The sequence below is a fragment of the Schizosaccharomyces pombe genome (genome assembly GCF_000002945.2).
Source record: "Schizosaccharomyces pombe strain 972h- genome assembly, chromosome: I".
Classification (NCBI taxonomy): domain Eukaryota; kingdom Fungi; phylum Ascomycota; class Schizosaccharomycetes; order Schizosaccharomycetales; family Schizosaccharomycetaceae; genus Schizosaccharomyces; species Schizosaccharomyces pombe.
In genome coordinates, this window is record NC_003424.3 from 325720 (window position 1) to 350184 (window position 24465).

Consider the following 24465-nt stretch of genomic DNA (forward strand, 5'->3'; position numbering starts at 1 on the left):
AATAATTTCCTGAAAATTGTAAATCCAGTATAAAGCAGCTTATATAGCCTTCTCGTTTATAAGATGAAAATTATGAAAAGTGTTTCAATGATGATGCTACCTATATAATCAATACTACTTTACTGAAGTTGCATTTAAACTTTCAAACATAGCTGAAAATAAAATGGTTAAAAACGCATACTTTAAAGCAAATTCATAACTTTTCTTTGGTTCATTAATAATTACAACTGTTAAGCATTGAAAAGATATCTACTGGAAAAGTCTTAAGAGACAGTTGTTTTTTTTAAACTCATTTATTTGATTAATTTATTTTAATTTTCAATCTTGAACTCATTTTCTAAAATTTTCTGGGTTTCTGACAACTTAATAAAAGGAAGTTGTAATTTTACAAATACCTCATTTCTAGTTTATAATTACAGTAAATGAGTGCAAAAGAGTTCATCAACACTTAAAAGAAATTTAATTAATATACTAATTTTTAAAAATATAAATTCAATTTTAACTTTTTGCAACTAAAGTCGATTTTTTAATATACTTCATTGCTTTCTTCACTATAAATAGAATCCAAAATTTGAAGATTACAAAATAGCTGTTAAAAACTTAACAAAGGCAATTATTACAAATACTGAATGTATAAAGCTTGGGCCCCAATTGCAATTACCTAATAATATGTATACGAAATATAGCACAATCCTAAAAGTTCAATTTCAGTATATAAGATTTCATTTAAACTATAAATCCTCCTGTCATAAAACTAAATTTATTTTGAGTAAACACCTTTTATCATTAGCACTGACACTGGTTTTACTGTGATATGGTGGTGTAAGCTATATCCTTACCCAACTTACGATCAACGTCTCTAAATTAACTCATAAGGTTAATTTAAATGACACATTTAGGAATCCTTGAATATAAATTTGAAATTTTCAAAAAGGAATTCTTTAAGAAACCTAAGTTCTGTTAATTACCAAGCCATGGATAATGTTCAGGAACACGATCCTGATACTCAAGAGCATAATAATGAAACTCAGAACCATAAGCAAGAGGACCATTCTAATTCCTACCAGACAAGAACTATTCCTTTCATAGAACCCCTTTCAAGGGAATACCAGAAACGAATTATTCTATGTCAAACAGGTAATCCTTATAAAGACTTGTAACGTTTTAAACATAATTGCAAGCTTTTATTCCGCAAATTCTAAGTTGCTTACTTTGTATTCAGTTAATGGCCCGTGTCCTATAATTGCTTTGTCCAATGCATTAATATTAAAGTCAAACGTAGATCGACCATTTGAATTGCCGAAGAAAAGATACATCACACCCGATGAACTGACAGAATACTTGGTGGAGTTTGCTAAAGCATACGGCTTATGCAAAAATCAGCAAAGTCTTCAGGATAAACTGACATCTATGCATTTCGGTCAGCAATTGAATCCTTGTCTCTATGATATTGAAAAGTTTGAGTATGGGCATGAAATCTTTTGTACATTTGGAGTTCGATTAGTTCATGGTTGGATTCTTTCAGATGATATGGGTTTGAGCGACGAAGATTTAAGCTACCTTCGAAAGCTTGAATATTATGAAAAAGTTGCAGATACATTTGCCGAACGTCGTTCTCTATTAGAGATGCAGGAGCCACTAACTGAACAGCAGCAAGATTTTTTAAATAATTGTAAGTTTTTACTTATCTGTCGTGCATACTTTCTTCAGTTTACTGCTTGAGAGACTTTAGCCTTATAATTTGCTATATGTTTTTTACAAACTAACACTTCAAATAGCTACATGTGTTGACAAAGTTATGGAAAATCGTTATACAATGCAATTTTTGACGAATGCTGGTCTTAAAAAGATTCTTGAGCTTGTAGGTCCAGGGGAAATAGTCGTGGTTTTTCGTTCCAGTCATTTCAGTACCATGTATTCAAATCCAGATTCATTCGCACAATTTACTTTGGTCACAGATAGTGGATACGCAAGGACAGGTGAAGATGTTGTGTGGGAAACCTTTGACTCGCAAACAGTTGAGACAGGCAATGGTGAACTTTGTGCAGCTAACTTCATTCCTGCTGTTTATGTTTTGAATCAAAGAAAGGAGGAGAAAAAAAAACGCGCTAAAGATGATGAACAATATGCCAAGAGACTAGCGAAAGAAGAAGAAGAAAGAGGAAAAAAGGAGACTCCTAAAAAGGCTTCCAACACTCCTCGTCGTAACAAATCCAATACCCAGAAATCACGTAAGCAAAGCGAAAACTGTTTAATTTCGTGATGAAACATGATACTTAGAGGATCTGTCTTTTATATTTTTATTTTTTGTATTCGCTCTAGTGAAAGCGTATGCATTTACTACATTTATTCCATAGTTTCTTTTACGTCAACAATTATTAATTAATATTGAAATCTCCTAAACTTTTTTGAAAGATTGAAAAGTAAACAAGCATTACATATATCCGTAAGACTAAAGATACTATTGCTACCAAAAAGAATTTTCTTCACCTTGTTAAATGCTCATGGTTCGTAAATAAGTAAGCCTCGACCATACGGTAGAACCCAACCGGTACCATTCATTGCTTTTACCCAAGACCCATCTCGACATAAATATTTACCATCGTCAACTCGCATTTCCTTGAATGGTAACGAACAGTCGGTTTTCCAAAAACGTAAAACATAATCATCACCAGCACTGCTAAAAATGCTTCCATTCTCATTTTTCATCAAAGCTAAATTTCTTTCAAGCAAATTAGAATGACCCATATAAGACATAATTGACTGGGGTCTTTTTTTACTTTGCAGAAATCGGCAATCATACAAAGAAATTTTAGATTCCAAACCACTAACCAAAAGCTTCGGTTGGGAAAAATCTAAGTTTTGCATTGAACAAATGCTAGATCCATGATAGAATCGCTGTACACATTCTTTCTTCGTCCGAAGATCATACACTAATACACTTTTATTTCGACATCCAGCAATGACTAAGTTGTCACCCAAATATTTAAGACTGAATACGTCTCCTTTAGATTGCAAACTTTGCGTTAATTTTCCCTCTCGATTAATTATTGCAATTTTTGAGGTGCCACCAACTGCAAAGCCCATCTCTCCAATACTTTCTGCACATAAAGGGGTTTTCAAAAGTTTAAGAGATCCCCAACGGTAATTATTGGATTCACCCAATAGCTGGTTATAAGTAGATATATGAAATTGTCCCTCATTCTGCAGAGAAGGAGATGTAGACCAGAAAATTTGCATTGCGTTACATACCAAAGAAGAAATGGGATTATTAGAGAGGCCTATCCTTGACAAGGAAAAATCCTGAATTGAACCTTCTGAAGTATATTTTTCATTTGCAACTCCAGATTTGTCTTCAGGGGTAAGACAACACCCCAATATGTCGCCGTTTTTGGAAGTTAAAATTATGGTATTAACTTCGCGAAGCCAACCTATTTTTTGCAGCTCAGTCCCAACTGGAAGCTGCCGAAGATTTATTTTTTTTAGGTTTTTTGCACATAAATAATCTCTGTCATCATTACAAGAATAAGGATATTGTGAAAACTGTCTATCAAAAAGATAAGTTGAAAAGTTGAAAACGGGATTGCCTCCTTTTCCTTTGGTTCGTTCTTTACTGATATTATTAAAACGCTTCCCCCTTTTCAACCTCTCCTTAGTATAAATATTAGAGGACGGAGTAGACTGCCCCGAGCTAATTATTCGAAAGTAACGCTTTTTTTCAGAATTGTAATAATAACCGGGAATATGAAATGGTAGTCCGCTCATAACCCAGGGATTGATGGTAAGCAAAAGAAATTAAAAACAAAAAAGGTTTTGTTAAAATGTTGTCGTTATACCATTTCTCTGTTGTATGTAGCCAAATACTTAGGTATTCAAAAGACAACACAACTATATAAATTAATAAAAAAAAGCACCAGTGTGCGGCAAACGGTATAATAAGGTAACACGATAAAATTCCTTATTTGTTAACTTATAGTTAATAGCTTAAATGCCCCCTATAAGGAAAAAATGCCGTAAAAGACAAAATTACTAGTGCTTGCAGCTAAGCTTATTGTCGCTCATAAGCTAGTTTCAGAGATTCCTCCATTTTCTATGTATTGAGAAAAATATCGACTTCTCTTAACAGTGCTTGGAGCGTCGTAATTAAAAATTCGTGCTTCGACTTCTGTATACTAGAGTTACCAATTAGCACAAATTCCCTCACGTTTTTAAGAACAATGCGCACAACGGAGGAGAACAGCTCAGGAGTTAATGTGCCGCTGTTGTTAAATACTGATAATGTCATAGTCCGAAGACGTGAAGTAGCTCGCGATAATAGTTGAAGACGAGAAAATGATAGCTGTTCCTCTTTTATGATTAACTTGGAAAGAACATGAATAAATGCTAAAAGATGAATTGAAGAACAATCATCTAGTGAATAATCAGGCACATCTTGTAATGACCGGAATGCTTCAATAGAGGGATCCTTCGTGAAGCAAATTAACGCCTCTTTATTCTTAGAAATGCGAACCAATTCCAAAACTTTTTTCGATACTGCAAATGACTCAGATTCTTCAAAATTAGAAGAGGATGTTGGACTTTGATCGCTAGTTTCTAATCGCTCAATCATTAAGAGTTTTTCAAGCTTTTGGTTAATGTTTCCTATGCGGTTTGAAAAATCGCACAACTGCCTATTACTGCTTCTATAAGTGGATGTTAAGTTTTCCAAGTCGTTTGCCAAAAATCCAGTTTCTAGGAATCCTACCTCAAGAAGAAAAGGTTTTGAATGTATCAATTTGAAAAGATCAGAAATTTCATCGGTTGCAGCTTCTGAAATAGTCTGCTCCAACAATTTCATGTAAGAGTTCTTAACAACCAATTCCACTCGACTATGCAAGCTTTCAAATTTTGCGTGGATTCTACTTTTCATGACTGAAGAGATATTTTCTCTAACCTCATTAGGATTTTGAGGAACGTATTGATTGAAGAATGGCATGGAGGGATAACAAACTGATCCCAAAGACTCTGTAAGATTTTGTGTTGTGGAATCATCCTTAGATTTTGCACAATTTTTTAAATCTTGACTCAAAGCCCTTAGCGTGTTATTAGACTTTAATCCCGAAGTTAATGATGCCCTAGCTAAAATTCGCTTGTCAGAATTAGGATATTCCAAAGAAGTGCCCTCGTCAAATTTGGAATCGCTTTCTATGCAGAACTGAAAATATCCAGAACTTAGTGCCAAAATTAGTTCAAGTTTGGAACTATCACAGCCAATTAAGGTGACAAAAACAATGCTATGATCCACCACCTCATTCGATATTACTTTATTAATATAACCAGAATCTCCAAAACGCTTGCCTTTGGAAACAGCAGAGATCAAAGCTGCAGTGTTAGATAATACACCCACATTGGATAAATCAGAAGGTGAATAAATAAAGATATCCAAAAGCTGATTCCTTTTTGCAACAATCATGTTTGAATTATTGAAAGTAAGTAATTGCTGAATAGGTGATTTCTCTTTTTCATTTGAAAACTCAATTTCTTGAGTAAAAGCACATAACCCAAAATCAAATAAACCTAATATAGTATTATTAGCATAGGAGACACAAATAACTTTATCAATGATATCATTATTGTTCGGTGGAGATGAAAGAAAAGAAATAGAATTTGCTGTACTCGGAAGCTGAAGGCTCATTGTCGCGATAGCCGCCCAGTTACCTCGGTGTGAAGGATTAGTAGAAAATAAATTAGAAACTGGAAATGAATAGAAAAAAATTTGAGAATTCACTAATATTGCAACAACAGAACGGTCAGAAGAGATGGTGTATGAGTTAATCGGCCCAGGTAAATCAACCTTGGCAGCTTGTAATCCATTAAAATCTTTTGCATAAACTTTAGGGCTAATATTATTGGAACGAATATTTGATATATCCACAATATATAAAGAATTCTTTACAATCATAGAAAACATATTTGAAGAATTAGGAATCCAATCACAAATACCATAATTGGCACGACGGATGGTAAACAAAAGTGAAACTGAAATTTCAGATCGCTTCTGTAAAATTTTCCAAACATACAGATTAGAGAGAGCGTCCATTACCAAAAGATGGGGCTTTGTATGCTTATTTTTGCCAAAATGTAGATTTTTAACATCAGATTGCGTATAAAGTATGAGCGATTGATCGGTATTGGCGTTCAGTACGCGAATATGGCAAGGATCCTGATCCACGTATGCAAAATATTCAGAAAATTTATCAATAACTTGTGAGTTAGCATAAAATGTACTATAAGGAAGATCACAAGATGCTATTTTATTGCAATCTTCTAAAAGCAAAGGAGATGCAACGAATGAAGCCGGAAAAGAAAAAACTCGACCCAAAGAGGGTTCAATACAGTAAACATCATGAGGCACATCAGGTGCGGGTGTTAAAATTTTCTTTTGCTCATCCTTCAATAGTTGAGTATGCATTTCAGAAGACGTTGAGGATTTGGTTGATGGAACTTCATCACCAGAATTTGGCTTCAATGAATTGACTGATTGTCCAGGAGAAAATTCTCGATAATCAGCGACAGTTCGAAATTCTTGATATTTAGTGGTTGACGATTTATTTTTCCCCTGGTCAACCCTTTCATGAAAGGCTTTATCATGCTGCGAACTGCTATTTGAAGACAAATCCTTTTCTTTCATTGAAGGAGGCTTCTCCGTATCTCTAGATTTGCCATTTTGTTGCAATGGACTTGTGGCTTCTAAAAACTCGAACGGGTTAAAATGATGAAAGAATGGCTTGCGAGTTTGTTCATAGGAACTGCTTTGGGGAATTTCATCACTAGATAAGTTTGAAAAATTATCTCGAACATCGAGAGAATCTTGATATAAATCTTTATTGTCTGAACGACTTACTAAGTCAAGTAGAATGCTATCATCAGGAGTTCCATGGTTCATTGAGGATTCCGATAATGCCGAAAAAAAAAGTTCATTACTTTCGTCAACGAACGATCCGAGATTTGTTTCATTAATTGATTTTTCTTTATAAAATGACATATTAACAACGATGGTTGTTTATGTAGTGCGCTTTGTTTGCACTCTACATGTACTGGGCTTTTGTTAGTGGGCAAGTTCGAATTTTCGCTAATATTAAAAATAAGGAGGAAGCAATTTAGGGAAATACATTCGTCAAACTTCATCTTAGAATTTAATACTCACATTTTTATTAAGTTTCTCAAAAGAATGTGAGAATGCAACTATTAATTATTTAAGAAACAGAAACATAAATAAAAGCATTCTCAAATTTTTAATAAAAAGCGAGCTTTAAATTTGACAAAATGACTCTAATATCAGTTTATTACTACGATAAAAAGGATGTATGATGGATATATCTAGGTATTTGCTCAATGCGGCCCATATACTTCATTAGGCTACTACATATTTCCAACCTTACAGTCTCACTACTACTATTGATTAAAAGTAATCAGCTAGCCACGTAAAAGAGAAGAAGTCATTTCAAAAAGAAGATGTCTCAACCCTATTTAATTTCTAAGTAAGATTGTAAGAAGACTCGGTTCATTATATTAACATGTTACTTAAACAGATGGATGGATCCTTTGTTTGGAATCTTCGTCGGTACTTATGGTTATTATTTGTATGAAAAAGAGCATCGTCCCCGAGGAAGAAGCTTACGAGAACTTGCATTGCGTAAATGGAATAAACAGGCAGTTTCACAACAATCCATGAAAAACTGAGGTCAGACATTCCGTAAAGGACTGTTCTAGGAGGCAAAGGGTGTCGAGCGAATGATGATTTTATATTTTTATTCATTGAATAACATTTCCTTTTGTACGTTTATACGCTACTAACAGTCTGTGACAATTTTTACTGCAATGTGATTTAATAAGTGTTTGTAAGAAATGAGTTTGTATAGTGAATTTGCACAAGGTGTATGCCAGATGGAAAATTGAAATATGAGAATGTACTGCATAATGAAATCCAAAGAACTCATGATATGCTCCGTTTAGCTTTTAACTGCGGTTTTTCCCCATCAACATAAATCCCCTTCCCTTTATACGGCTCGGGCTTTTTAAACGATCGAATTTTTGCTGCAAACTGTGTGACTTTTTGTCGATCAATTCCACGAAGTACCAAGCTGGTTGGCGTTGGATTCTCAACTTGTACATCAGTAGGGATAGAGACCAAAATGTCGTTTGCATAACCTATTTTTAAATGAATATTTCCATCGTTTAGAGAAGTCCGATACCCGATACCAACCAATTTGATAATAGATTGCCAGTACATAGTTACTCCCTTTACATTATTAGCTAGGATAGCCCTAGTAGTGCCCCACATTGCACGTTGCTTTTTAGTAGCTTGCTTTTCTATATTGGCATCCATTCCTACTTTTAGGATGTCATTAGTTTTCGAGAGATTGAGATAATTTGGAAATCTCATGTTAAGTGTTCCATGAGGTCCAGTAATCTGTAGTTGTTCCCCCTCCAAATCAAACTGGATATTTTTTGGAACAATGATTTCTTTTTTTCCAACGTATGATCTAGCAGCTGAACATGTCGTGAAGTTCATACCAAGACGAGCAATTCGAAAAGTTAAGGGCCTTGTTTTCAAGCAACTATCAATAGAAAACATAATTTTATAAATCAAAATAATTCAGTTTTCAAATATATTAGTAAAGGATGCTAGAAAAATTGACTTCGAAATTCGCTAATATCAAATTCTAATAAAAACACGTATTCTTTCTATTCGATTTTTTTTTTTGTGAGATAGCTTAAAATAAATTGTTCCTATTATTAGGGATTAAGACTGCCAAAAGTGTTTGCGGATTTTTAAAGTCAATGTTTGACGATGTGGATACTTAGTAGGTTCATCATGTAGGGTGGCAGCCATGTGGCACGTCAACCAAACTTGCGAAGAACCAACCTGTGGGATAAAAGCGAGAAAAGAAAAAAACCATGCCAAGCCAGGGAAACAATAAAAATAGTGAAAACATCACCCAAAACCCTATAGAGGGAGAACTCGGAAGCGTTATTGTGGAGCATTTAACCAAGCGCATTCGTAACTTTACGAAAAAGAAGGTAAGATCATTTATTAAATTGGGCGTTAAAACTTACTAAATCTGTAGCAAAAAATTCTAAAGCTTGAAGAAATAGCTGCTAGCGATTCCAATTCTCTCAATGATGATCAACGAAAAGCATTACAAGGTAAAGATGCTGTATTGACGACATTGAATGAGTTGAAGGAGTTGTTAAGCCAAATAGATGCTACAAGGATCCGTGATGAAAAACACAAGCGTCAGTTTGAGGCGACCGAAAATGCTAAAAGGAAAGAAGAGATTGAAGCACAATACCGCGAAGGATATGACACCGCTCAAAAGCAAGTCTCAAGTTTGGTCCGTTTTCTACGATTTGCAAGCCATAATTGTGTTCATCCTTCAGATGATGCGCCTTTCAATTCAGCTGTTGAAAAGTTATTGGTGATTGTGTATGAGGGTACCGAGAAATCTGAAAAAGCTGTTGCTGATTTGAACGACTCGTCAACAGACGTTGTACCTGAAAGTGAAGTGTCCTTTCAGACGATTTCATCTAGAGTTGATAATTTTTTCGCTGCTCCTTTGCCTAGTGAACAGGCTGAGGAACTTATCGAAGATGATTATGCGGAGCAACCAGAGCAAGCAGTTGGTCAACCCATTGAGCAACAGAGTATTAGTGATGACGAAGCCCGTCAAACTAATCGACCACTTAACCGTGGCATTCAGTTTTTAAATGAGAGCGAAATTGAAGGACAGCATGTTGAGGAACCCGCTCTCCCCAGTGAAACATCTGTTCCTGCTAATTCTACTCTTCAGGTTCCTACTGAAAATGTTGAAGTAGATGTTTTGGGCAAAGATGGGACCAATATTTATCCCACGCAAAATCAAGTTGTTGAACAAAAACAAATGCAGCAAAAATTGGATTCAATGTCACCAGAATGGTATCAAGCAGCTGATCCTAGCAATGGAGTCGTAGATGGAACACCCAAATTAAATTCCAATACCAGAGGATCTTCAAAACGCCCTTCTGTCAACCGTTCCCAAGGAAGTGGTCAACGTGGTCGAGGTGGACGAGGATTTTATCGCGGAGGTCGTGGCCGTGGAGGATTTTTTAATCGCTCAAAGCGAGGTCAGTATTCCAACAGTAATAACTCAACCTCGCAACCTAGTCCTAACGCTGAGCTATCCAATTTCAATCCCGTAGCCTAAAACGCTTTTACCGCATATATTAACGTTTCACTTTTTTAATGTTTCAGAGGTTTTTGTATCATTCTTTCCTCTAGTGTTCTCTGGCATTTTAAAAAAGTATTTATATATTACCAAAACTCTCAAAGCATAAAATCAATCATCGTTTTATTGCTTTTTATGTTCTAGAAATAAAATTACTTGATTTTATTAATGTGTTAAATATTATATAAGAAAGTATATTTCTTTCTTTTAGTAGTAAAAACAGTTAATTTTTTAAAAAATACAGTACTTTTTTTATTGTTTACATTTATTTAGTAAACAAGTAGCTTTACGGTTACCACGGCAACTCCTAGCTGAGAGGTCAATTCTACCTCTTGCGCTGTAGAAATTCTTTTACCAAAACTAAAAATTTCCTGTAAAGGAATTGAAATATCAAAGTCTCGAAAAACGCGTTTTTAAAATAATTCGGGGCTTTGCATTCATTTTGAATTGTTAAACTCGTGATGTCAACCGGTCAGCTCAAACGCTTTAAAGGATGTGAGTATTTGACGCATCGGTTAGTCCTTGCAACTCTCTCGGGAACTCCGATTCGAGTTGAAGGAATTTACCCAGATGAAGCCGATCCTGGTGTCAAAGATTACCAGGTTTCGTTTTTAAGGCTGTTGGAGAAGTTGACCAATGGCAGTGTCATAGAAATTTCTTACACAGGTACTTCGTTCATATATCGCCCAGGAAATATTATAGGAGGTCGTGTAGTCCATGATTGTCCAACTACCAAAGGGATAGGCTATTTTTTGGAACCAATTCTAATACTTTGTCTTTTTGCAAAAACCCCTACTTCACTTACTCTTACTGGAGTTACTTCCAGTAATGAAGATATTGGTGTCGATGTTTTGCGCACTAGTGTATTACCCTCTCTTCAAAAGCGTTTTCAAGTTGGTGATGAACTTGAGTTGCGCATATTAAAGCGTGGTTCTGCTCCTGGCGGAGGAGGTGAAGTGAATTTTTTATGTCCTGTAATTAAAGAGTCTTTACCTCCCATTCGTCTCTCAGAATTTGGAAGAGTCTTCCGAATCAGAGGAATTGCTTCTTCAACTAGAGTATCTCCCGCTTTTGCAAATCGCTTAGTAGAATCTGCTCGCGGAGTTTTAAATCCTTTTATACCCGATGTTTTCATTTATACAGACGTTCGCCGTGGAGATGAATGTGGTAACAGTCCTGGGTATTCTATCACTTTAGTTGCAGAAACTAATAAGGGTTGCTCTTATGCTGCCGAGCATTGTGGTGAAGCTGGAGAAACACCAGAAGATGTTGGTTCCTTTTGCGCAAAGAAATTATTGGAAGTTATTGAATCTGGTGGTTGTGTAGATCCATATACACAACCTTCAACTTTAACCGGGATGCTACTATCCTCTGAAGACGTTAACACAATAGTTGTGGGTCAACTTGGTATTACTTCGCAATTAGTTGTTTTTCTTCGGGATGTGAAGGCACTTTTCAATTGCGAATATAGATTTAAAGAGCTCGAATCAGGCCAGGTGGAGATGTCATGCTTAGGAAAAGGATATTTAAATGTCAATCGCCGCATTCAATAGAAAACCATTTATCAGTGGGTCCTTTGCTCGTTTATTCTTCTTAAACATCATAACATTACATTTAACATATTGTTCGGGTACTTAAAATGAACGAACGTCTTTTTGATATATATTTACTCTTTAATCGTACTAAGAAGTTCATTACCCATTAACTTCCCATTGCAATTACGACATGAGTATAAAAAAAAAGCACCATACATATTTAGAGATTTAAATACGTTTTTGTGACTCAGTTGTTTTAACGGTCTTGTTATGTTCATTTTCAATTATGGTTTGAATTTTTTTGGTTTCCTTTAAATTACTTGGTTCTGTTTCTACTTCATTCTGCTTTAATATTTCTTTCCCGATGCCTCTTTTTCAGAAAATTAGTTCTTAGATGCTCTTCTCATTTGAAAATCTCAACCTTTTTCCATGTCCTTTTGTAAAAAAAAAACACTGCCAATTTTTAGTAAATTTGTATCATCATTGATTTTGTATGAATGATCCTGTTCGTTTTATTATTTACTAAATGAGAGTTTTTACTTTACGCTGCTTATACTAAAATTTTATGTAACTTCTAAATTATTAACATTGGTGATACTAAAAGCAACTTTGATAGGAATTGCTTTAATGAAATCATTCCTTCTGCATAAATTAAAGTTTGCTTAGATAAATTTTTATGACTCGAAATATTTAGTAATGTATATGTAAAATAGCATTGTTGTAAACTTTCTGAAACAAGCTATTTAGTGGTGTGCAGTGGACTCACGCTAACTTCTGAGTGGATACAATTTGCAACGCTCGCAACGACCATAAATCTTTTTGGGTGGTAAAACAGAAAAATAACGGGAGTCGTATTTGTCTTCGCATATACTTATAGTATTTAATAAATCATGAGTTCTCCAGGAATAAGTGATGAATCTATAAAAGGACCTAAGGACGTTCGTCTGATTCATCTAATACTTAGCTCTCTGGGTGTTCCATCATACTCTCAAACAGTGCCTTTGCAGTTGTTAACATTTGCACATAGATATACACAGCAGTTAATCCAGGATTCACAGGTTTATGCGGAACATTCACGTGGGCAAAATGCTCCAATTTCTGTAGAAGATGTACGTTTAGCTGTTGCTTCTCAAATCAATCACTCCTTCACTGGACCTCCACCAAAAGAATTTTTACTAGAGCTTGCTATGGAGAGAAATCGAAAACCTTTACCCCAAATTCAGCCGTCTTATGGGTTTCGTCTTCCACCGGAGAAGTACTGTTTAACTCAACCCAACTGGATTGTCAGTAATGAAACCCAACAGAATCAACCAAAGGAAGAGAACTCCTCGGATTCACGAATGGAGGAGGATAAACTTGACTTCTCTGTGAAGTCTGAATAAATTTATTTTCCTTTTAAAGTTGTTACTAATGCCGGGGAAGTGCTGATGATTTAGATATATGTAAATATTTTTGAAGCGCTCACGAATCTTTGCAGCAGATGATTATGGTTTTATTTATATGATTTTGTTCCTCCAGAACTTCCTATTTAACTTGCGAAAGCAGGGCGTGGGTAATAAATCGTTTACAGTTATAAGGTACCTGTTTATTTGTTTATTTGCTACGAAATCAGTGTATGGAGCAAAAAAGTATACAACATTTTTAAATTCAGCTCATATTGTACATTACTGTACACTGTATCTTTTATATATGGTACGACATAGAATAGAAAAAAGTGAAAGAGACGGCAACAACATCAGTGACGGCGCGCTTTTTCTTAAAATGTTACAAAAACTGGAGTAATTCATGTAAGGCTGTGAAATTGGCATGAGCTCGTCGAGAGCTTTCTTCAACTACTAGGCTCATTTAAAATTTACACCGCACCAATGTTTCTTTATTACTTACAATTGCCTCTCATCATAACTTTGAAAATACAATTTACCACAATACTAGTGATAACATAATATCATGCATTTTAATTTTCTTTATATGACCTATACAGATCCCCTAAAAAGAATATAGTAGGGATACTCGCACGACAGCTAAAAATATATAAGTTATATAATAATTTTGAATCAGAAGGAAGGCAACGGAAATATCCACACATTTTTTGCGCTCTCGGACATATATTTCATCCGCGTTATTTTCATCATTTTCAAAATCATTTATCTCTCACATACTTCAACCATTTCAAAGCTCACCACAAACCTGTATAGGAAATATAAAGAAACTTGATGCTTTACGTAAACACAATTCAGAACTTACAAAAACACAAAAGTGAAAACTTGGTATTTAAGTCGAAAGTCATACCATTCGTAAAAAGAGTGAAATTATAATGTGTAATAAACACAAGGTAAAACATTATGTTCATTAAACAAAATCAGGAGTTTGATTGTACAATTAGCAACCATATGAGAATAGCCGAATGAAAAGTTTCAAAACAATAAGTATCCATTAACAGAAGTATGACCCATTAACTAGTTTTGAAACTAAAGAATTTTACGAAGGTCAACAACATAATGCAAAATTAAAGCCAATTTCTCTGAATGGATTTAAATCATCATAATCATAAGCTTTTAATAAATTGTAAAAATTTAAAAAACCACGTCGGCATTTTTTTGATACCTTACATCATACCGGGCATTCCACCCATGCCACCCATTCCGGGAGGACCAGCAGGGGCCTTGGACTCTTCAGGAGCATCGACGATGGCACATTCGGTGGTACCCATTAATGAGGCGACTCCACTAGCATCAACTAAACCGGTACGTACGACCTTTAGGGGATCCAAAACACCAATTTCATTTAAATCAACAAAACGATCCTTAGCAATATCATAACCGATGTTAAATTCCTTGCCATAAAGCTCCTTAAGTTTACCAACAATCAAGTTACCCTCTAATCCAGCATTTTCAAGAATGGTTTGAGCGGGACGAGTGATAGCTTTGCGAACAATTTCGACGCCAAGCTTTTGATCAAAGTTATTTGTAGGAATGTCTCCTAAGCGAAGACTAGCCTTAACAAAAGAGGTACCAGCACCTGGGAGAACACCCTCGGAAACAGCAGCCTTAACAGCATTCAATGCATCAACAATACGGTCTTTCTTCTCGTTGACTTCAACTTCACTGGAGCCTCCAACCTTAATAACAGCAATACCACCGCTCAATTTGGCCAATCTCTCTTGAAGCTTTTCTTTTTCGTATTCAGTGAGATTAGGGTCGGCCATGACACCACGAATCTGTTCACAACGGTCGTTAACTTTAACATGGTCACCAGCACCTTTCATAATGATAGTGTCTTCCTTGGTGACAGTTACAGAGCCACAGCTACCCAAATGATGGGGTTGAGCCTTTTCGATGGAAACATCAATTTCATCATTGAACACGGCACTATCAGTCAAGACGGCTAAATCTCCAAGCATATTACGACGGTTGTCACCAAAGCCAGGGGCTTTAATAGCAACAACTTGTAATTGCCCACGAAGCTTGTTTAAGATACAAGCAGCCAAAGCTTCACCATCAACGTCCTCTGCGATGATAACTAAGGGACGACGCTGCTGAGCGGCAAGCTCCAAAGAGGGAAGAATGTCTTGGACAGCAGACACTTTCTTTTCAGAAAGAAGAATAAGAGGATTTTCAAATTCAACCTTTTGTGATTTGACATCGGTAATAAAGTAAGGAGAAATGTAACCACGATCAAACTTCATACCCTCAGTAACCTCTAATTCGTCGCTTATTGTGCGCCCTTCTTTGACGGTGATAACGCCTTCTTTACCAACACGTTCCATGGCTTTAGCAAGAAGCTCACCGATATGAGTGTCACCGTTAGCAGAGATGGTAGCGACTTGGGAAATCTCTTCAGAAGTAGTAATATCACGCTTATTGGCTTGCAAAAATTCGACGACGTTATCAACAGCAAGTTGAATTCCCCGGCGAAGGTCCATAGGGTTGCAACCGGCAGCCACGTTACGAACAGTCTCAGAAAAGATGGCACGAGTTAAAACAGTAGCAGTAGTGGTACCATCACCAGCAACTTCATTAGTCTTGCTTGCAACATCCTGAACTAGTCTTGCACCAAGGTTTTCGAATTTATCTTTCAAACTTACACTACGGGCGACAGTTACACCGTCCTTAGTGATTTTAGGGGAACCAAAAGGTTGGTCAATCAAGACATTACGGCCCTTTGGTCCCAAAGTTACAGATACGGCACGAGCAAGAGTATCGACACCGGTGAGTAAAGATGCGCGAGCATCAACACCAAATTTTAAGTCTTTAGCATATGTACGAACTTGAGGGACGGCAAATCTGCCGGGGATTCGACGACCAGCAATTCTTAAAGGTAGACGAGATACACTGGAAGAAAGGAAGCTCACCATTATGTTTAATTAATGAAATAAAATGAAGTTGTAAAAAATGGTTTTTTTTAATGCACCCAAAAAGAGATATAAAGAAATGTAAAGTTATCTAACGCAAATACAACCCACACGTTAGGAATATAACCAGCTAGCTGTCCCTGCAAAAATAAATGCTTGCAGCTTTTAGATATATTATTGGTTTTAAAATACGTGAAATACTCTTCACTATTTTCCGCTTAATGAAATTCCAAACAAGGCTAGGCAGACGATAAGTTAGCTATAATAGACATTATATATACTGTGACTGCCTGATATTCTAGAAAGAACTTTGATGGGATAAAGATTGACATGCCGGCAAATAGCCAATAGAAAAGCGACCAAATTTTAAGAATAGGTTTGGTAGCTTCTTGAAGAAAAATATCGAAAAATAGTGTATTGCATTGTTTATCGCTAAACGGCTTCTAAAAAATTAAAACATATAGAGCAAGAACGGGGAGCGTTTTCATTTAGTCGATTTACAGTCATTAAAACCTCTAAAAAAAATGCGGTGCTCGACTATGGTCAATGTGCCGTTTCTTCGTGATTATTCAAATAAGAAAGATCAACTCAATTTATCAAATTAAAAAGTCGTAAATGTTCTATACTTATTTAAAAAGTAATACTAAACGATACAGCAGATACGAGATACGTTTAGACAAAATCATCAAGTATCCACTAAAAACAGTGCGAAAAAAAATAATAATAACAAAAAAAAAATAGTGCAATCATATCTTGACGAAAAAAATCATACAAATGACAACCGAACTCTCATAATCGAAATTGAATTCTTTAACACATTATCAAATCAATAACACGGAAAAGAATTTAGGCACAATTAGCCAAACAGCCATTAAAATGAAGCCATCATTCGTAATAGTTAAAAACCGAGTGACACTAACGTGAACAAGCTGGGTCCGTACAAAACATATGAGATATAGAAATTGAAAAGGTATTGATAGTAACGAAAGGTCCTACACATAAGAACAAAACACAATCAAAACAACAAATTATTGCAAATAACACCATTAACATCCCACGTAAGATCGGTTATCGTAAATTTTATTTGAGACTTTTGCTGTATAGCTCAAGCATCGTATCCCAGTATACGAATCGTCAAACCGGATTTGCGATACAAAAGTTTAAAAAAATCTCACAAAAGAAAATTCCATTTTATTCCTCTCAAAATAATCATAAACGTGACTTTGAAGAGAGAAAAATATCATCTATTAAATTAAATCCTTTTCGTTTTACAAGAATCACATTATAGTTTAAAAGCATGAGCCCGATCACATGCACATCCGAAGTGAGTATGTAAACGATATAAGCATGAAAATCATGTCCTCAATTGAACACTAGGTCGTAAAAATGGATAATTCATTGAGATAATTTCACTCGTCGTTTTTATGTACAAAGTATAAATTTGCTTGAAAGCGCTTATTATCGTAAGGTAAATGAAACTTAATAAAACCCGAGACATAGCCAAAACAAGATTAATCAAAAGCAGGGAAAAACAAAAAATCCAAGACTAATTCTTTGTAAAAGTTCTGGATCCAATAGCACCGGTGTTTGATGGAGTAAGGCTTGCAAAATAATCGTTCATCGCACTACCGTTTAAAGTATTTGATGAATTAGTCGCATTGCGATCCAGTGGAGAGGAAACATTTAAATTAGCAAAAGGAGTAGCAAGTTCTAACGGAGTAGCTGGCATACTACGTATGTCGGAAAAGGCTTTAGAATCATTTAGTCCTCTGAGAGAACGTATGCTATCCGCAAGATGCATAGAGGGAGCGGGTCGTCTAAGACTTGAAAAATTACTAGAAAGACCACCGGACGAGAAAAGACCATTGTCAAATAAACCAGAGGAGCTCAAGTGATTTGCAAGACTTGGTTGGCTCAAATTGGAAGCACCTAAAGAAGAAGGATTTAAAGTACTGGCGTTTGGGGCCATCAAAGGAGAGTGGTTAGCACTCGAATTATTAGCGGGAGTAAAATGAGTACTAGGCATGGTAATAACCACTTGCTTAGCTTCACCGTCACCAGTAACTGAATGATTGAGATTGAGACGGGAAGCTAATAAGGCAGCAACCCGACGTTCTTCCTGGGTGGTTGAAGAATCAAATACAAGATCATTAGTGTTATCGCTGCGATAATAAAATAACAAGATATGAGAATATACATTGAGTATAGCTGGATCATTCAAATCAAAATCAATGCCAGCACCTATATTGGCAACAGAAAACGGAGATTTCAATTGATTTTTTCGTTCTTCTACAGCGCGTTTCTCTTGTTTACCACGCTCAACACGTTCACGCTCCGCAGGCGGTAGTTGACGCTTCCATTCAACACGAAGACGACGACCAGTAATTTCATAGCCATTCAAAACTTGCACAACCGTTTTGGCTTCCTCTGGAGAATGGAAATTAGCAAAGGCAAGGCCCCTAAAAACTCCGTTATCAAAATGATAATTAAAAGCGTATGGACGTGGGATGTCTAATGCAGTGAACACTTTAAACAACACTTCTTTCTTCAAGGAGAATGGAATATTTTTAATAACAATCGCGGTAGGAATGGTCTCTTCATCAGGTTCAGGGGGTGCCGTCAAAGTTACAGAGTTGCTCATACCTCTAGACAGAGCAGTGCTAGAAGCTGAGTTTGGTACATGTGAATGGGATGGTTCGTTGAATGCATTTAAACTATCAAAAGGGTATGTTGTTGAGGAAAGTAATGAGGTAGTAGCAGGTCCAGAATTTTTGAGTACATCTAAAGCACTTGCAGACCGGAGAGAAAGGCCTGCTGAATTAGTTGCTTCTTTCCAAGCAGTTTGAAGACGAGTTCGACGAGGCTTTGCAGATGGATTATTGGCAGTTGAAATTTCAGGATCCAGCATTTGTTTAAGGGAACTTGGTAAAACCGTAGAAGAACCATCACCCAAACCATCATCTGCATTGTTGTGGGAAAATATGCCAGACCCTCCCATTCCAGCACTGTTAACGGCTGCATCAGAAAACGTAAACTTATCACGACCATATCGGTTCTCGAGATATCCTGATCCTCCAGGAATATTAAGACCTCTCATTTCTTCATCTTGAGCTCCATTTAATTCATCTAATTTGGGGAAAAAGTTGGACCGTTTTCTACGCAGAGATGCAGCCTCAGAATGGAAAGTTAAAGGGGAAGAAGCAGGAGAAAGAGTATTAGTTGACAAAAATGCCTGCGACAAAGGCGTTAATGGCCTTTGGCTTGTGCCCTCAGCCATATCGACACTAAACAAGTCGTAACTTCGTGTGGTGCGGAGGTTAGGTATCCGTGGACACCACCAAGGGCGCAAAGTCAATATACTACACCATATTATTGAGGTCTTAAACCCATAAATTCAAATATACCAATCTATAGAAGCAAATGTAAAAATAATTATTATAAAATGTATATACTACATACTGGTGTTGATTTTTAAACCCCCACTAGGTAACTTTTTGCCAGGCAAATAACAGGGTACTGTGATGATAAAACCGAAAGTCCATCTAAGAGCTCTTAAAAACACTGCTGCAATGATAAAGACTATTAAACTGTCTAATAATTCGACCACCTAAAACAGAACAAAATGAAAGTCCTAATTTTTTGTTTTTACTTAAATTCTTGTAAATTTATATTTTTATTAATTTGATATTCCATGAAATATCATTCGAATTTTAGCATATTAGATTATAGAATGAAATATGTGAAAAATATCTTCAGTGAACCTTAGGATCCAAAAGCTTCTCTCCCACAAGTTCTATTTTTGGTACCCTAGCAAATCCCATTGCAATATGACATAGAAAAAATTTAAATAAACTTGCATAAAAAGAATACCTTGCTCGATAACTCATATGGAAACTTCACAACCTTTATTAAAAAGAATGAATCATATTATTACAGTTTCGTCTATTTAATCCCTTTATTTCCAAAACCTCAATCCAAGTTTTCATTTATCTTTGCAAAAATTCATCTTCCAAATCACCACCAGTTGAACTTTTTTCCTGTACAGGAACCCTGTTGGAACCTGAAGATGGTATTTTGTGTTTTCTGCCACTATTAAAGCGTTCTTCCATCTCGGCCCAAATGCGATTTCGAGTTTCTTCGGTCTGTTCAGATGTGCCTTCTGCGTAGAGTGAAACATACTTTGTTAAAGGGGGGTATTCCTAAATAGGTTAGTATCTTAGCCAAGTTGATAGTTGAAATGAAGTCGAAAATACAAACATACTTTAATATACATAAGATCAATTTGACATTTACGCATCGATTTCTCACACTGCTTGCGTTTCTCATCATCCATAGTTTCATCCTTCAAAGATTTTTCCAATTGTTTAATACGTCGTTCTGCTTTTTTACGTTCTGAGAAAATCAGTAAGCAAGTTCACTGAACAAAAAATGCTGTTTTTATATATGTTTCATACCAAAAAATCGAACTTTTTTGTATCTTTCAAAAATCTTTTGCTTTTTATGCTCTAACTGTGCCATAGACAACTGCTCTTGTAGACCCAAAAGAGCTCGTTCATGTTCAACACGAATGTTTGCAGGCAAATTCTCCTTAAAGGAAGTTAGTTTTCTTATTCATTAACATAAAAAGGAAGGTAATATTTATTACACACTGAAACCGCAGATGTTTTTAAACCAGCAAAAAAATTACACACCTTTTTCAATAATCTCTCATTGTCGCGAATTTTTTTCTTCAGCACAGAAAGTCCAGGGCCCTTAAATTTTGGCATGCTAAAACGCTCAATAAAATAGATAAATAGAAATTCAAACCATAAACAATTAGTTCTGGTGAAGAACAGTAGTAAACTTAAAGGACTGCAATTTTTACAGCTGCTAGGTTCTCAAGTGACACGTTACTTTTATATATAAGTTTAAGCTGGTAATTATGATTAAAATATTTGATTCACTCACACTTATTCAAGGTAGATTTATATGTTGTACTTGTGGAGTGATTTAAAAGCTTAGACTTTCAACAGTACATCAAAGAATCGCTTGTTCGACACCGAAGTCACCCTAGAGATTAAAAAGTATGCAAAAGATAGTTAATCTAGCAACCGGTCTGTATTTTAATACTACTATTGTTAAGAGAATCATCAATAGCAAAAAGAAAACCTTTGAATTTGACAGCCTCTTTTCAGTCCGTTGTTAAGGCATTTCTGTTAGCTATCGTTAAGCAAATTAGTGCTAAACGTTATGTTTGACGAGTGGTTGAGATTGAAGAACGCTTCGATCAAGCTCTGTTTAATGTTTATGCAGTATTTTGGGCGTTTCTGGTAAAGCCTAATTGTCAAATTTCTCTTTAGAGAATGTTAAATAGAAGTAAAAAGAGGAATGGCTGTTATTTTTGGGTTAACGGCTCCTCAGATGAGATTCGATATGTCGCCGTCAAAGCTTCCCCTAAAGTAAATTGGAAAACTCACATTATTTGGAGATCATTGAAAAATGTTAAATGTATAGACTCTTTTCACGGAAACAATGAAATATTGGGTGCTGGTTCTTCTACCGGAAATATATCATTGCTTTCTGTTAAGCATCCAGAATTTCAAGCAGTAGTAACACCTGGATATGCTCGCCCTTGCAATAGTTTGGCATTTTCTGAAACTGAACATCTTGTTGCTGGATTTGCAAAATCTCGAAACGAGTCTTCCTTGAAGTTATGGGACTTGAATTCATTACTGTCTGACCCGAAGAGTAGTCCCTTAATGCAGTCTTCTACTCTAGACGGAGTTTCTTCCGTTTGTTATAAGAAAGACACTCCTCTTTTGCTTACCGGATCAACTTCGCGTTCTGTCCATATAATTGATACTAGGCAGCAACTAGACTCAGTTTCTTCCGTCAATACGCAATATTATAGTAATATAGTTGTTGATCCATTTTCTCCTAACTATTTTGCCGCAAATTCTTATGATGGTGACATTGCGATTTTTGATACTCGATACTTCAAATCCGATAATTATTTACAAATTATTTTACGGAACGAAAATAAAAAGCCCAAAAATCCACAATTATTTGCACTGAAATATTCTGAATGGAAACCTGGACAATTGGCTGTTTTGTCAAACAATTCGATTACACTTCGTCAATTATTGCCTTGTGTCAATGGAAATGAAGGATCCGCAAATAATTCTGTCTTTGTAAATTATGAGAAGAAATATCCTGTTAAACCAAATTCACAATGTTCTGGCATTGATTTTTTTACTCCTTCTACAGCCTTTCCAACTCATGTTCAAATTTTGGGTGTCATAAACGAACAACCGAAACTTTTTTCTGTCCATGATGAGGTCATTCCCTTTTCATTTAACCCTTATAATGATTTGATATTTTCCTTCAAAGAAAAACTGTATCCTTTAAACTCTTCACCATTTAACACACTTTCTGATGTCCCACAATTTGATGTCAGCGAATTTGTCGATGAAAACTCTTTCGATTCCTCGTCTTCTTGTTCCTCCAAAGTCTTTCTAACGACAAGAAACAACTCAATCAATTCAGAGGATTCCGCTCATGAAGTATTGCTTTCCTATAACCGCGTCCTTGGATCTGATATTCAAGGGACAATACTAGATCGCGTCAAAAAGGGCTACCAATTTGATTCCCAAAAAAACTCAGAATTAGTTTCTGATTTATACTTAAAAGATCTATGGTCTTGGATTCACTTAAGCCATAGACAATCAGAAGAATCACTGTTTGGAGACACAGGAGATACAGATTTCAGCTATCAAGGTGCACTAGGTATTTGGTTTATGGATACTGAATTGACTAGCATGTCCGATGTTTTTGAAGCAAAAGAAAGCAAATTTTTAGAAAAAAAAATTTTAAGACTTGCTAGAGATGTTATTGAGAGACTTGATTTAGATATATTTACGTCTATCCAAACTAAAAGGCCTTTACGCCAACTCGCTTTACTTGCCTGTGGATTAGGAATGTCAAATGATGACTTGTTGTTGGAAATTAGAAGACTGATTCGCAAGAATGAGCATGTAAAAGCCGCTGGGTTAGCACTTTTCCACGGAAAAATTGAAAACGTAGTCCGTATATTATCAAGTGGGAATGAGCTGGAGAAGACCATATCCACAGCAGTTGCCGGATACATTACATCGCAAGGCTTAAGTAACTTTGGAAGTGACTCATTGTGGAAAGAAATGTCTCGTAACTTAAGTACAGAATTGGAAGATCCATACTTACGTGCAATATTTGCGTATGTTTCCAACTCCGATTGGAGAGATGTATTAGATGAAGTTTCTCTCTCATTAAAAGATCGTCTTGGAATTGCTCTTCGCTTTTTACCAGATGACGATTTGAGTAATTATTTGTGCGATTTATGTCACACTACAGTGCAATCAGGCGACCCAGAAGGCCTGTTACTTACAGGTTTAACTCCTTTGGGAATGGAACTTCTGCAGAACTACATTGATCATACAAGCGATGTTCAAACTGCTGCATTGATTGCTGCATTTGTGGTACCTAAGAAATTTCTGGATAAACGTGCAGAGGATTGGACTGAAAGTTATAGAGAGCTTCTAAACCGCTGGAAACTTTACCGTGAGCGTGCAAAGTTTGATATCTTTCGGACAGAACTCTCAAAAAATCACACAGGAGAAATAACCAGAAAGGCTACAGAGCCATCTATACGCATTATCTGCAATTTTTGTAGAAAACCAATTTTTCCTTTCTCCAATAGGAATGAATGTAATAATTTACCAACGCCAATTCAACGAGGTGTCAGTAAAGCAGGCCCAGCAAAACACTTGGGAAAAAGTTGTCCTCATTGCGGACAGCCTCTTCCAAAGTGCTCTGTATGTGGGTTTTCTTTAGGAGATGAAGATGTTCCTCAGAAAGATGACTTTTCTCAAAAACCTCAAAACTATGTCAAAGAAGTTAATCTTCAGAAATCTAGATTTGGGTTATGGTTTAGCTTTTGTCTAAATTGTGGCCATGGAGCTCACGCATCTCATGCTTCAGAATGGTTTTCAACTCATACAATATGTCCGGTTCCTAACTGTGATTGTGAATGCAAACTGAAATAGAAATTGCAAATGAGAGCATTAATTAATAGCATTAAAATAACAGTTTATGGTTTGGTTCACAAGTAATAATTGCTACATGAGTGAATATAAAATCCATGATTACAGCTTAAAAATGTTTAAGGCTAAGAGGTTTAAAGCATAAGGTCTTTAATACTATGATTTGTTTAAAAATTCGACATAGCTATCTACATTTGTAATTGTTTGATAATACCAACGTGGTTAGTTTTATTACTGAAAAGGGATTAACGCAAGATCGTTAATATTTAATTTTC

At 35.8% G+C, this 24465-nt stretch overlaps 12 protein-coding genes, 14 long non-coding RNA genes and 1 other non-coding gene across 27 annotated transcripts; 15 read left to right on the forward strand and 12 right to left on the reverse strand.

Annotated features, from left to right (window-relative positions):
- Positions 1 to 758: 758 nt before the first annotated feature.
- On the reverse strand, positions 759 to 2039 carry SPOM_SPNCRNA.2130. Its single transcript, NR_191497.1, has one exon. It is a non-coding gene; the product is annotated as a non-coding RNA (long non-coding RNA).
- miy1 (cysteine-type deubiquitinase Miy1) lies at positions 847 to 2403 on the forward strand. Its single transcript, NM_001018287.3, has 3 exons — positions 847 to 1137; positions 1223 to 1672; positions 1779 to 2403. Exons 1-3 carry the CDS (start codon positions 975 to 977, stop codon positions 2261 to 2263), a joined length of 1098 nt encoding a protein of 365 aa, NP_592887.1. The 5' UTR covers positions 847 to 974; the 3' UTR covers positions 2264 to 2403.
- Positions 2404 to 2476: 73 nt separating this feature from the next.
- wdr21 (WD-repeat family protein wdr21) lies at positions 2477 to 3866 on the reverse strand. The gene has a single exon (NM_001018288.3). It carries the CDS (start codon positions 3763 to 3765, stop codon positions 2503 to 2505), a length of 1263 nt encoding a protein of 420 aa, NP_592888.1. The 5' UTR covers positions 3766 to 3866; the 3' UTR covers positions 2477 to 2502.
- Positions 2854 to 3307, forward strand: SPOM_SPNCRNA.2131. Its single transcript, NR_191498.1, has one exon. It is a non-coding gene; the product is annotated as a non-coding RNA (long non-coding RNA).
- Positions 3520 to 3833, forward strand: SPOM_SPNCRNA.2132. Its single transcript, NR_191499.1, has one exon. It is a non-coding gene; the product is annotated as a non-coding RNA (long non-coding RNA).
- Positions 3867 to 4051: 185 nt separating the features above from the next.
- On the forward strand, positions 4052 to 5370 carry SPOM_SPNCRNA.2133. The gene has a single exon (NR_191500.1). It is a non-coding gene; the product is annotated as a non-coding RNA (long non-coding RNA).
- eti1 lies at positions 4091 to 7089 on the reverse strand (the record flags this gene model as incomplete). The annotated part of the gene is made up of 1 exon (NM_001018289.3): positions 4091 to 7089. Exon 1 carries the CDS (start codon positions 7022 to 7024, stop codon positions 4091 to 4093), a length of 2934 nt encoding a protein of 977 aa, NP_592889.1. The 5' UTR covers positions 7025 to 7089.
- SPOM_SPNCRNA.2134 lies at positions 6735 to 7010 on the forward strand. Its single transcript, NR_191501.1, has one exon. It is a non-coding gene; the product is annotated as a non-coding RNA (long non-coding RNA).
- Positions 7090 to 7413: 324 nt separating the features above from the next.
- Positions 7414 to 7859, forward strand: nce101 (non-classical export protein 1). Its single transcript, NM_001355975.2, has 2 exons — positions 7414 to 7520; positions 7572 to 7859. The coding sequence occupies exons 1-2, from the start codon at positions 7495 to 7497 to the stop codon at positions 7720 to 7722; spliced, it is 177 nt and encodes a 58-aa protein (NP_001343064.1). The 5' UTR covers positions 7414 to 7494; the 3' UTR covers positions 7723 to 7859.
- Positions 7459 to 8845, reverse strand: mrpl6 (mitochondrial 54S ribosomal protein uL6m). The gene has a single exon (NM_001018290.3). It carries the CDS (start codon positions 8615 to 8617, stop codon positions 7976 to 7978), a length of 642 nt encoding a protein of 213 aa, NP_592890.1. The 5' UTR covers positions 8618 to 8845; the 3' UTR covers positions 7459 to 7975.
- Positions 8846 to 8897: 52 nt separating this feature from the next.
- cpn1 (caprin) lies at positions 8898 to 10412 on the forward strand. The gene is made up of 2 exons (NM_001018291.3): positions 8898 to 9063; positions 9111 to 10412. Exons 1-2 carry the CDS (start codon positions 8941 to 8943, stop codon positions 10224 to 10226), a joined length of 1239 nt encoding a protein of 412 aa, NP_592891.1. The 5' UTR covers positions 8898 to 8940; the 3' UTR covers positions 10227 to 10412.
- SPOM_SPNCRNA.2135 lies at positions 9088 to 10342 on the reverse strand. The gene has a single exon (NR_191502.1). It is a non-coding gene; the product is annotated as a non-coding RNA (long non-coding RNA).
- A 150-nt stretch (positions 10413 to 10562) lies between the features above and the next one.
- SPOM_SPNCRNA.2136 lies at positions 10563 to 11064 on the reverse strand. Its single transcript, NR_191503.1, has one exon. It is a non-coding gene; the product is annotated as a non-coding RNA (long non-coding RNA).
- Positions 10603 to 12438, forward strand: rcl1 (rRNA processing protein). Its single transcript, NM_001018292.3, has one exon. The coding sequence runs from the start codon at positions 10709 to 10711 to the stop codon at positions 11798 to 11800; it is 1092 nt and encodes a 363-aa protein (NP_592892.1). The 5' UTR covers positions 10603 to 10708; the 3' UTR covers positions 11801 to 12438.
- Positions 11173 to 11867, reverse strand: SPOM_SPNCRNA.2137. The gene has a single exon (NR_191504.1). It is a non-coding gene; the product is annotated as a non-coding RNA (long non-coding RNA).
- SPOM_SPNCRNA.2138 lies at positions 12032 to 12352 on the reverse strand. The gene has a single exon (NR_191505.1). It is a non-coding gene; the product is annotated as a non-coding RNA (long non-coding RNA).
- Positions 12439 to 12582: 144 nt separating the features above from the next.
- Positions 12583 to 14044, forward strand: taf9 (SAGA complex/transcription factor TFIID complex subunit Taf9). The gene has a single exon (NM_001018293.3). The coding sequence runs from the start codon at positions 12673 to 12675 to the stop codon at positions 13162 to 13164; it is 492 nt and encodes a 163-aa protein (NP_592893.1). The 5' UTR covers positions 12583 to 12672; the 3' UTR covers positions 13165 to 14044.
- sno52 lies at positions 13829 to 13923 on the reverse strand. The gene has a single exon (NR_197136.1). It is a non-coding gene; the product is annotated as a small nucleolar RNA R52 (small nucleolar RNA).
- Positions 14045 to 14046: 2 nt separating the features above from the next.
- Positions 14047 to 16378, reverse strand: mcp60. Its single transcript, NM_001018294.3, has one exon. It carries the CDS (start codon positions 16134 to 16136, stop codon positions 14388 to 14390), a length of 1749 nt encoding a protein of 582 aa, NP_592894.1. The 5' UTR covers positions 16137 to 16378; the 3' UTR covers positions 14047 to 14387.
- Positions 14490 to 16235, forward strand: SPOM_SPNCRNA.639. Its single transcript, NR_151002.1, has one exon. It is a non-coding gene; the product is annotated as a non-coding RNA (long non-coding RNA).
- Positions 16371 to 19452, reverse strand: cip2 (RNA-binding protein Cip2). Its single transcript, NM_001018295.3, has one exon. It carries the CDS (start codon positions 19408 to 19410, stop codon positions 17680 to 17682), a length of 1731 nt encoding a protein of 576 aa, NP_592895.1. The 5' UTR covers positions 19411 to 19452; the 3' UTR covers positions 16371 to 17679.
- SPOM_SPNCRNA.2139 lies at positions 16624 to 17317 on the forward strand. The gene has a single exon (NR_191506.1). It is a non-coding gene; the product is annotated as a non-coding RNA (long non-coding RNA).
- Positions 17393 to 17620, forward strand: SPOM_SPNCRNA.2140. The gene has a single exon (NR_191508.1). It is a non-coding gene; the product is annotated as a non-coding RNA (long non-coding RNA).
- On the forward strand, positions 19026 to 19352 carry SPOM_SPNCRNA.2141. Its single transcript, NR_191509.1, has one exon. It is a non-coding gene; the product is annotated as a non-coding RNA (long non-coding RNA).
- Positions 19453 to 19514: 62 nt separating the features above from the next.
- Positions 19515 to 20959, reverse strand: efg1 (rRNA-processing protein). The gene is made up of 4 exons (NM_001018296.3): positions 20825 to 20959; positions 20588 to 20720; positions 20395 to 20525; positions 19515 to 20332 (listed from the first exon to the last, which is right to left on the reverse strand). The coding sequence occupies exons 1-4, from the start codon at positions 20897 to 20899 to the stop codon at positions 20120 to 20122; spliced, it is 552 nt and encodes a 183-aa protein (NP_592896.1). The 5' UTR covers positions 20900 to 20959; the 3' UTR covers positions 19515 to 20119.
- SPOM_SPNCRNA.640 lies at positions 19644 to 20603 on the forward strand. Its single transcript, NR_151004.1, has one exon. It is a non-coding gene; the product is annotated as a non-coding RNA (long non-coding RNA).
- Positions 20960 to 21392: 433 nt separating the features above from the next.
- Positions 21393 to 24432, forward strand: sea4 (GATOR2-SEACAT complex ubiquitin-protein ligase E3 subunit Sea4). Its single transcript, NM_001355976.2, has one exon. The coding sequence runs from the start codon at positions 21476 to 21478 to the stop codon at positions 24191 to 24193; it is 2718 nt and encodes a 905-aa protein (NP_001342800.1). The 5' UTR covers positions 21393 to 21475; the 3' UTR covers positions 24194 to 24432.
- The last annotated feature ends 33 nt before the right edge of the window (positions 24433 to 24465 follow it).

Excerpts from the sequence above, each read along its gene's own strand:
- mrpl6 (NM_001018290.3), bottom strand. The coding sequence starts at position 8,617 with ATGTTTTCTATTGATAGTTGCTTGAAAACAAGGCCCTTAACTTTTCGA.
- rcl1 (NM_001018292.3), top strand. The coding sequence starts at position 10,709 with ATGTCAACCGGTCAGCTCAAACGCTTTAAAGGATGTGAGTATTTGACG.
- miy1 (NM_001018287.3), top strand. The coding sequence starts at position 975 with ATGGATAATGTTCAGGAACACGATCCTGATACTCAAGAGCATAATAAT. Across the intron at positions 1,138-1,222 it reads AATTATTCTATGTCAAACAG|TTAATGGCCCGTGTCCTATA; the intron begins GTAATCCTTATA and ends CTTTGTATTCAG. Across the intron at positions 1,673-1,778 it reads GCAAGATTTTTTAAATAATT|CTACATGTGTTGACAAAGTT; the intron begins GTAAGTTTTTAC and ends CACTTCAAATAG.
- cpn1 (NM_001018291.3), top strand. The coding sequence starts at position 8,941 with ATGCCAAGCCAGGGAAACAATAAAAATAGTGAAAACATCACCCAAAAC. Across the intron at positions 9,064-9,110 it reads GTAACTTTACGAAAAAGAAG|CAAAAAATTCTAAAGCTTGA; the intron begins GTAAGATCATTT and ends CTAAATCTGTAG.
- efg1 (NM_001018296.3), bottom strand. The coding sequence starts at position 20,899 with ATGCCAAAATTTAAGGGCCCTGGACTTTCTGTGCTGAAGAAAAAAATT. Across the intron at positions 20,526-20,587 it reads CAAAAAAGTTCGATTTTTTG|AACGTAAAAAAGCAGAACGA; the intron begins GTATGAAACATA and ends TGATTTTCTCAG. Across the intron at positions 20,333-20,394 it reads TTGATCTTATGTATATTAAA|GAATACCCCCCTTTAACAAA; the intron begins GTATGTTTGTAT and ends TAACCTATTTAG.
- taf9 (NM_001018293.3), top strand. The coding sequence starts at position 12,673 with ATGAGTTCTCCAGGAATAAGTGATGAATCTATAAAAGGACCTAAGGAC.
- cip2 (NM_001018295.3), bottom strand. The coding sequence starts at position 19,410 with ATGGCTGAGGGCACAAGCCAAAGGCCATTAACGCCTTTGTCGCAGGCA.
- mcp60 (NM_001018294.3), bottom strand. The coding sequence starts at position 16,136 with ATGGTGAGCTTCCTTTCTTCCAGTGTATCTCGTCTACCTTTAAGAATT.
- sea4 (NM_001355976.2), top strand. The coding sequence starts at position 21,476 with ATGTTAAATAGAAGTAAAAAGAGGAATGGCTGTTATTTTTGGGTTAAC.
- wdr21 (NM_001018288.3), bottom strand. The coding sequence starts at position 3,765 with ATGAGCGGACTACCATTTCATATTCCCGGTTATTATTACAATTCTGAA.
- nce101 (NM_001355975.2), top strand. The coding sequence starts at position 7,495 with ATGTCTCAACCCTATTTAATTTCTAA. Across the intron at positions 7,521-7,571 it reads CAACCCTATTTAATTTCTAA|ATGGATGGATCCTTTGTTTG; the intron begins GTAAGATTGTAA and ends TTACTTAAACAG.